General features: G+C 38.0%; 1 protein-coding gene across 1 annotated transcript in view; it reads left to right on the forward strand.

Annotated features, from left to right (window-relative positions):
- The window catches only part of IKZF5 (IKAROS family zinc finger 5), a 24,646-nt gene extending 16,163 nt beyond the window's left edge, over positions 1-8,483 (forward strand). Inside the window, exons 3-6 of the mRNA XM_070752542.1 lie at positions 783-869; positions 3,820-3,983; positions 4,128-4,310; positions 6,284-8,483. Coding sequence (XP_070608643.1) covers positions 3,851-3,983; positions 4,128-4,310; positions 6,284-7,227 — 1,260 coding nt within the window. The 5' untranslated portion in view covers positions 783-869; positions 3,820-3,850 and the 3' untranslated portion in view covers positions 7,228-8,483. The remainder of the gene's footprint in view (positions 1-782; positions 870-3,819; positions 3,984-4,127; positions 4,311-6,283) is intronic.
- Positions 8,484-9,990: the final 1,507 nt, after the last annotated feature.

The following is a 9,990-nucleotide window of genomic DNA, read 5'->3' on the forward strand; positions in this document are numbered from 1 at the left end:
ACAAGAGAAACGGCAATTAAGTTATTCAGCCCTCCCCGATGCGATCGACCCAAGGTGAGGAGACACCATGCGCTGCTCGTGGAGGGAAAGAAGCGAAGGAGGGGAGGGGAGGTTGGAGTAGATTTCCTGGCGGAGCGATATGGGATGAGCAGTTTAATGTAAGCAAAGTAGGACCCCGGGTAAATAGCCCTGGGAGTGAAATTAAAATTGCAACCGGTGCAATTTTTAAAAAAATTGGTGCAAAACAAAATTAAGGGGAGAGGAAAAATAATAATAATAATTGCAGTTGCTGTACTTGCAGTCGGTGGGAAATTGGAAAGCGGGGAGATTTGCATCTTCACCACTCTAAGCTCCCTGTTTCTCTGGCGGCCGCGTGTCACCTAAAATGGCTCCGCGTGTCAGTGCTGACACGCGTGTCATAGGTTCGCCATCACTGATTTAGATTATTACTCACCATGTTTCTTTATTAAAGTTTATTAAAAAAAATATTTATTAAAGGTGGACGAAAATTTGGTGATGATATATGACGTCATTGGGCAGGAAAAACCGTGGTATAGGGGGAAAAACCGCAAAGTATTTTTTAATTAATATTTTTGAAAAACCGTGGTATAGACTTTTCACGAAGTTCGAACCTGCGAAAATCGAGGGAACACTGTAGTTTATTTTTGCTTTCTATAATTTAGATGTGATACAGAGCATTATGGTTGATGAACTACCTTTGTAGGAAATAATAGTTATTCTAATTTGCTAATATATTCTTGCTGATTTCTTTTTTCTGTTAGGAAAAGTGGGACAGCTCTGCTTCATATCTCATAAGAAATATTGTAAGATTTGAAGAATTCACAATGTTTTCAACATAACAAATTCAGGTATGATATTTCTAATAGAAAAATTGTCATTTTAGAGATCCTGCCTTTAAAAGCACATGCAACCCTTTTAATTGTTACTCACACCTTGGGTCTCTTTTCTCATAGCACAGAGGTGGGCAATATTCAGCCCTTCCAGTTCACCACCAGGGGAGAGCCAGTCTTGTTTTAAAGAACCATGTTAATGAAAAATGCATATTTTGCAATTGCAATGATTATTTTTAAGTGGTCAAGGAATGTTTAATAATTTTATAATATCTCTTACATAATCATAAAGCACATGATACCTCATTCGTTGCAAAATGCTTTGTGTGGAAGAAATAGTGGTAATGGTTTTATAAAGTTCTAATGTAAACAGCATCAGGTAGTGGTAAATCACTGGTTTATGTACATTAAGCCAAGATGGGATTACTTTTTATTATGACTTAGGCTGTAGTTAAACTATTTTCGTTTCCAGTAAATCACTACTACAAAACTGGCTTTTATGCTCTGCAAACCTAGCTAGTTTCTGTTGGGTTAGACAGTTTATTTGGTCTTGTTTGGAATGTCGAGAGCAAGATGTGTTCCCACCAAGTAGCAACCAGTGGAACTTGCTTATTTGCGAAATGATTGTCATCATGACTGGCCCAGTTAGAAGCAGTCTATTTACCATGGTATGGTTGCACTGCAGCTTTAGTCCTGTAGTATCTTTACTAGCCTACTTTACCCATATCTTTTTAATTGGTTAGATGTACATATATATAAACAAATTGACAGAGTAACAGACTTGGAAGGAAGTTGTAGATCTTCTACTCCTTAAGCAGGAAACCCCATTTCAGACAAAGGGATGTCAAATATCTTGTTAAAAACTTTCATTGTTGGAGCACCTACAACTTCTGGTGGCAAGTCGTTCCATTGATTAATTGTTCCGTAAGGAAATTTCTTAGTTCTAGGTTGGTTCTTGCCTTGATTAGTTTTCATACATGACTGTAACTTGTTGCTTGTATCCTAACATTTTTATTAATTGTTTAATAAATATTATTGTTTCTTCATTGCTTATTTGACCCCTATGACAATCATTAAATGTTTGTACCTCATGATTCTTGACAAATCTATATTTTTTTATGTACACTGAGAGCATATGCACCAAGACAAATTCCTTGTGTGTCCAATCACACTTGGCCAATAAAGAATTATATTCTCTATTCTATTCCTGTCCTTCTTTTAGGTGCTTTGGAGAATAGCTTGACTCACCCCCTCCCCTTTTTTTGGAGGGGGGCAGACTTTTAGATATTGGAACATTGCTATCACGTCACCCCTAGTCTTTCTTTTCATTAAACTAATTACATCGAAACATAGAAGTCTGACGGCAGAAAAAGACCTCCTGGTCCATCTAGTCTGCCCTTATACTATTTTCTGTATTTTATCTTAGGATGGATATATGTTTATCCCAGGCATGTTTAAATTCAGTTACTGTGGATTTATCTACCACGTCTGCTGGAAGTTTGTTCCAAGGATCTACTACTCTTTCAGTAAAATAATATTTTCTCATGTTGCTTTTGATCTTTCCCCCAACTAACTTCAGATTGTGTCCCCTTGTTCTTGTGTTCACTTTCCTATTAAAAACACTTCCCTCCTGGACCTTATTTAACCCTTTAATATATTTAAATGTTTCGATCATGTCCCCCCTTTTCCTTCTGTCCTCCAGACTATACAGATTGAGTTCATGAAGTCTTTCCTGATACGTTTTATGCTTAAGACCTTCCACCATTCTTGTAGCCCGTCTTTGGACCCGTTCAATTTTGTCAATATCTTTTTGTAGGTGAGGTCTCCAGAACTGAACACAGTATTCCAAATGTGGTCTCACCAGCATTCTATATAGCGGGATCATAATCTCCCTCTTCTTGCTTGTTATACCTCTAGCTATGCAGCCAAGCATCCTACTTGCTTTCCCTACCGCCTGACTGCACTGTTCACCCATTTTGAGACTGTCAGAAATCACTACCCCTAAATCCTTTTCTTCTGAAGTATTTGCTAACACAGAACTGCCAATACAATACTCAGATTGAGGATTCCTTTTCCCCAAGTGCATTATTTTACATTTGGAAACATTAAACTGCAGTTTCCATTGCTTTGACCATTTATCTAGTAAAGCTAAATCATTTACCATATTACAGACGCCTCCAGGAATATCAACCCTATTGCACACTTTAGAGTCATCGGCAAATAGGCAAACCTTCCCTACCAAACCTTCCCCTATGTCACTCACAAACATATTAAAAAGAATAGGACCCAGAACAAACCCTTGTGGCACACTACTTGTAACCTGACTCTGCTCAGAATACTCGTCGTTAACAATAACTCTCTGATGTCTACGCTTCAGCCAGCTGCAAATCCATTGAACTATCCAGGGATTAAGTCCAATCTTCACTAATTTATCTATCAGCTCTTTATGTGGAACCGTATCAAAGGCTTTGCTGAAGTCCAGATAGGCAATATCCACAGCACCACCTTGATCCAACACCTTTGTGACATAGTCAAAGAAATCAATGAGATTAGTCTGACATGATTTGCCTTCAGTAAAGCCATGCTGATTTGGGTCCAATAAGTTATTGTTTTTTAGGTGCTGATTTATCCTCTTTTTGAGTAGAGTCTCCATCATTACTAAGAGTGCCCCCATTTGTTTAATTTACTAAGAATGTCTGTATATAAACCAGAAGGATTATGGAGAATAAAAATAGTGCTAGATATTGGCATTCTCTGTTTCAACATGTTAGCTCTTCATTTCGTTGTTTTCCTTTTTCAAATTATTTTTTTCTTAAAAAGCAACAAGAAAGATATATATGCACACGTGGCACTTATGCTTATCTTATCACCTTCCTATTATGTGAGTTAGAATGATACTTTTGCAATAAATGACTGTACTAAATCCTGAAGTAACTTTGGTATAAACTATAACGTGATGTCGTTTTAGGTTTGCAACATCGTGAATTTGTAGTGTGACTATGGGAGAAAAGAAACCAGAACCTTTGGATTTTGTAAAAGATTTTCAGGAATACCTAACTCAACAAACTCACCATGTGAATATGATTTCAGGCTCTGTTAGTGGGGACAAAGATGCAGAGACACTTCAAGGAGGTAGGCTAACGTGGTGCAGCTGAGCTTTCATACACCTGTATAAATGAAAAGAGGCTCAATGTTTAAGAACTATTCATTTTTCCTTTAACCTGTACAATGTTTCTCAATAAGAAGCTTGATGTGCCTTTCTGTTGTTAATTGCAGCAGGGACTGAAGGTGATCAAAATGGATTAGATCATCCTTCAGTAGAAGTTCCACTGGATGAAAACTCAGGAGTGTTGGTAGATGGTTTTGAAAGAACTTTTGATGGGAAATTAAAATGCCGATATTGTAACTATGCCAGCAAAGGAACAGCACGACTCATAGAGCATATCAGAATCCACACAGGTATCATCGTATCTGCCTATTTTATATTTTTGTAGTGGTGGTACACACTTTAATACATTGCATGTGACCTATGTGTTTTTTCTTTTATATTTTCAAACAAATGCTTAAATTTTAAATATGAGTTAAGCCAAGAAAAGCAAGCCACATATTTCTCATGTGGCAGATTTCTTAATTTTTTTTGTTATTTAGAAATAAGACTGCAGTTTAGATTTTTGGTCCAATTGGTTCTTGTAATTGTTAAACGTGTCTTAATTGATTAGAATTTGCTAAAAGTAGAATTGTAACTCATCTCACTGCAATGCTTTCTTTCAGCCACTGATTTATTTGTAGTTACCTACAGTATTTTCAGAGTATAAGGCACACCTTTTTACTCCCTAGAAGAGAGTCTAAAACTGGGTGTGTCTTATACACTGAATACTGTATCAGACATACCCAGGGGAAGGGGGAGTGAGTTGGTGCGGCAGCGGTAATAGCCGCAATTGGTGAGAACAGACAGCTGATTGACGATATTCTAGATTGATCCAACCGTCAATCAGAAAAGAAGATCAAAGGGGGAGGTAGCAAACTTGCAGTACTTTTCTCGCCCATTGGAACCGGCAGAGCAGAAGCGATCGAAATGGCAGCTTCAATGCAAGGCTCAATTTCCAGTGCCTGGGGTGGAAGTTAATGTACTCCAATCAGCCTCTGATGACAGAAACACGGAGGAGCAGTGGGGAGGAGGAGCACCCCTGAGGTGGAGAAGGAAAACAGGCCAGTCTCAAAGGCCAAACACTCAAGCTGCAATGAAAGACTTTGGGGGTGGGGAGCACCCCATCAGCAGAGACGCTTTCCAGGAAGGATGGGAGAAGCTGCTTTCCCTAGAGCAGCGGCTCTGCATGACCTGAGCGCCAGTCTCTGCCATGTGTGTGTTTGTGTGTCTGTGTGTGTGAGAGAGACAGAGAGAGAGAGAAAAGAAGAGAGAGAAGAGAAAGAAAGAGGACATAAGGGAGAAGGAGTTGTATCATTATGCAAAATTGCTCAGTGCTTCCCAGCAGCCTCCTTCTATGGTAGCTAACACAAATTTCCAGTGTTTCCCTCTTCGTTTCTATCACCAACTAGCCTCCCCCACATCTCTGGCTGCCCCAGGCAGAATGAGAAGAGAGAGACACAATGCATGTGCACAGAAACTTTACCTCCCTTTCCAGTTATCACACTGAAAGAAACCCGAGTTCCATATGATTTCTTTCACCAATCTCTCTGGTATTAAAGTGATCTGAACTCCAGTCTCTTTCCCAGGGTGAGATCAGATTAAATTAAACCCCAACCTTGCCAGGACTACAGGATATACTTTTCACTTCCTATTTTTGATCTATTCTTTTTCTGCAAGGGGGGAGAGGAGAGAGGCGGCTTTTCTTTCCCTCCCTCCCTCCTTCCCAAAGACTGCAACTTTGTCCCTAGCTCCTGAATCTCCTGTGATAATCCTTATGGCTCTTTGTAAATAGAGGTGGGAAGTTCAAAGAGCTAAGTGGCCACAGTTAGAGGAGGACTAGCTCAGGAATGGGAGTTGAAGTCCACAAGTCTTAAAGTTGCCAGGTTTGAAGACCTTTGCACACCTAATCCACAATCCAGGGGTCTTCAAACCTGACAACTTTAAGACTTGTGGACCCCAACTCCCATTCCTGAGCTAGCATTACTGGAGGAGGATTCTGGGAATTGAAGTCCACAAGTCATAAAGCTGTCAAGTTTGAAGTTTGTAAAAAGTGTACATGTTTATAAAAAGTATTTCTGCTATACTGGTATTTTATTAAATAATATATTACTGCACCATTTGGTTCAGAATGCTTTTTTCCTTGTTTTCCACCTCTAAAATCTAAAGTGCATCTTATACTCCGGTGTGTCTTATACACTGAAAGATACGGTACTTCTTTTGCTTTATTAGGGTGCAATTGCCATGAAAAAGTGATCAAAATAAAATTTTCTTTGTGTTTCTCTAGGTGAAAAGCCACATAGATGTCACCTATGTCCCTTTGCATCAGCCTATGAACGTCATCTGGAAGCTCATATGCGGTCTCATACTGGTGAAAAACCTTACAAATGTGAATTGTGTTCCTTCCGTTGTAGTGACAGAAGCAACTTGTCTCACCACCGGAGACGCAAACATAAAATGGTGCCAATAAAGGGTACAAGACCTTCCCTTAGTAGCAAGAAGATGTGGGGTGTTTTGCAAAAGAAGACCAGTAACTTGGGGTATAGCCGAAGAGCACTCATTAACTTAAGTCCACCTTCCATGGTGGTTCAGAAGCCAGATTATCTTAATGATTTCACTCATGAAATTCCAAATATTCAGGCTGAAGCATACGAAAGTATAACAAAACCAACAGAGACTAGTGGATTGCCGAGAGATTCACAAGACCTTATGATAGATAACCCTTTAAACCAGCTATCTACTTTAGCAGGACAATTGTCTAGTCTCCCCCCTGAAAACCAAAACCCACCGTCTCCTGATGTTGTACAGTGTCAAGATGAAAAGCCTTTTATGATGCAGCAACCTACTGCAGCAACTTCTGTTCCAGCTGTCACAACCAGTATTCCCCAGAACTCATCCCCTACAAGTCCAGATCCTCGTCCTGTACATTCACAAAGAAATTACAGTCCGGTGGCTGGTCCAAGTAGTGACCACAGTGCCCAGGCCAGCACCCCAAGTATCAGCAACAGTCAACCAAGCACTCCAGCACCGACTCTTCCGGTTCAAGATCCTCAGCTTTTGCATCACTGCCAGCACTGTGATATGTATTTTGCTGACAATATCCTCTACACTATTCATATGGGATGCCATGGATTTGAGAACCCTTTCCAATGCAACATTTGTGGTTGCAAATGTAAAAACAAATATGACTTTGCTTGCCATTTTGCCAGAGGCCAACATAGCCAGCATTGACTGATTTTTTAAAATGTAGACCGTGCTTTCTTTTATTTATTTGTTTAAACACATTTCTGTTACTTACGTAATTGGAAAGTTGCCTTTGGAGGAATCCAGCTAACAATTTAATGTTGGATGCAGACAATTTATATTGTCATATTTTGCTGACAATATGTTTGCTATTCATGGTGGTATTCTTTATACTGAGCTCTTCAAGCAAAAGCGAGGCTTACAGTGCAATTGTATCTTCTACTTTACTTTATACTTTATAAATAAAATATTGGATCAGTTTTAGCACAGTTCCTTAGGTTAGCCTAGGCCACAAAAGAGCCTATAATTCTGCTTTTCTCAAATTAGCCTAATACAATCAGTTTGGGGGCTGTAAGATTGTATGTGTGGGCCACCTGCTAAACTGCTAGAAAATTCTATCAGCATTATCAGCAAACATAATGTCTACAAGAAAATCTAGAATTCCCTACACCCAAAACCTTGTAATTGCAGTCAGATGTTTAATGATGTTCCTTTTGTAATAGTACATTGTTGAAGTAATAACGTGAAATAAGAGTACAAAAATATCCACTTTCCAGTACTACTAACTTGTTCGGGGGGGGGGGGGGGGACCAAACAATGCCTGGTGTTAAAACTTTTGTAACTTTTCAAAACTGTGAAAAAAGAAAAAATTAGAACAAAATGGATAATGTGTTAAAAGAATGTACCATAATCTTTTTGACTAGCTTTTCAACACATTACAAATATTTTCATTGCCTTTAAGTGCAGATGTCTGTGCTATTTTGCCTTTGCCTTCTAAGTAGTAATGATTTTTAATAGAAATGAAATGGCAAGAAAGTTACATGATTTCAATGACCCATTCAGATTTTGTGTGGTCATTTTAACTATGAATAATTTCTTTTTTGCAAACAGCATTCTAGTCACAGAGGCAACAAGCAACAAAGAATAGTCTAGACTTTTGGTTTTCCTTAAAGATTCTGGACGTGGTAAGGCAAGATGCAAATATGCAGAATCACATTAATGAACTGCAGTGGATATAAAATGTATGATACTTCTGTCTTAAAATACTTAGGAAAAAATAGGCACTTTAAACAAATTATGCTAGCAGAGACTACAGAATATTAGTTTATAGCACATAATTCTTTAATAGCATACAGAACACTAAAATGCACTTTTATTGTATATTTTTTTATTTCACAGGAAACAAAAATATACTTTATATTGCTATCCCTTGCATAACAAGTAAATATGCACATACAAACCCATTTCAAACATGAGAGAGTGCATTTATTGAACTGTTTAAAAACCCTACTTCTTTTTATGTTTGGGTATGTCTGATTATAAGCTTCATCTTCAGAATGTTTGATCACTCTGAAAAATGGACTTGTTCAAACCTTTGAGGAGGAAAGACTTGGGAAGAAGGAATACAGGATGGTAAGGAAAAAAGATGGCATTTACTTACTCTTACATGCCATCTCTGATCAGCGCATTTTTAGAATTTCCTGATTTTTTTAAATTTGAAGTTTTACTGGTTATCATTCATACTATCAAATTAAAATCCCTTGCAAAAGGATGTCACAAAACACCCTAGCGCTTAAATTCCCATCACTGATCGACATACCTGGTGATGAAAGTTGGGATTAGATATTGTCCACTTGCGGAAAACTATGAAAGGTAGAAGCCTCTGGTAAGTAGCTACGATTTGAGCGGGATAGCTGTTAATGACCCCATACACTTGAAGTAAATCAGTGGATTCCTGTATTTCTTCAGAGAATATTTCATTCTCTCTTCTTTTTTGGGGGGGAGGGGGGAAATCTCCCAAGTATATTTCAAGTATTTTATTTGCATTGCTGGTCTATGATGGTAATAAAGATTTGAGTGATTGATATTTTCATTTGCAAAAATGTTGTAAATGTTTTTTATGAGGAGTAATATTCAATAGCTTACAGTTTTGTAAAATATTAAATATTTGCAGGGCTTTTTTTAAACAGCACATGATTATCTACTTACCTGAGGTTCCTTTCTAGCAGATTTCCATCTTACTAGTTTCCAGTGAGATGCATGTTCAGATGTCAGCTGTAACGTAGTGAATGATTTTGGTCTTTGTATAGCCACACTGGTCCATGCAGAAATCTATGAAACTTAAAAATATGTATTGCTGGTATATGGACTCAAGATTTCTGCAGGTCTTGCATTTGATAGATAGTGGTCTGGTTTACCTCTAAATAAAAAAATAAAAATGGTATATTCTACCATTTTAATTAGATTTAAAAGTGCATGTGGGTGTGTGCACAGGTATTTATGAGAAAGTCTTTAGGGAAAACTTATCTGCAGATATTTTGTATGCCTATAACACCATTTCATAGTTTTGCAGCTTCCAAACTTGGGCCAGTCTTGCCATACAAAGACCAAAATTACTGACTGGGTTCAAGAGAACAGAAGTCATTATAATAAAGGATAAACATATATGCAGGACAGAATGCATGGAGGTATGGACCTTGTACTTAGGGGCAAATTTATGATAAAGTCAATAACAAGGAATATTGCAAATCATGCAATATCTGCACTTGAGCTTAAAAAAACCTTATGTAGGTTACTTATGATCACAATCAAGCCCAACATTTCTGTTGCCAAGTGAGACAATTGTTATATGAATTTTGCCCCATTTTATGACCTTTCTTGCCACAGTTGTTAAGTAAATCACTGACGTTGTTAAGAAGCTTAACACGGTTGCTAAATAAATCTGGCTTCCACATTGACTTTGTTTATTAG

The sequence above is a fragment of the Erythrolamprus reginae genome, chromosome 5, assembly GCF_031021105.1.
Source record: "Erythrolamprus reginae isolate rEryReg1 chromosome 5, rEryReg1.hap1, whole genome shotgun sequence".
Taxonomy (NCBI): Eukaryota; Metazoa; Chordata; class Lepidosauria; order Squamata; family Dipsadidae; genus Erythrolamprus; species Erythrolamprus reginae.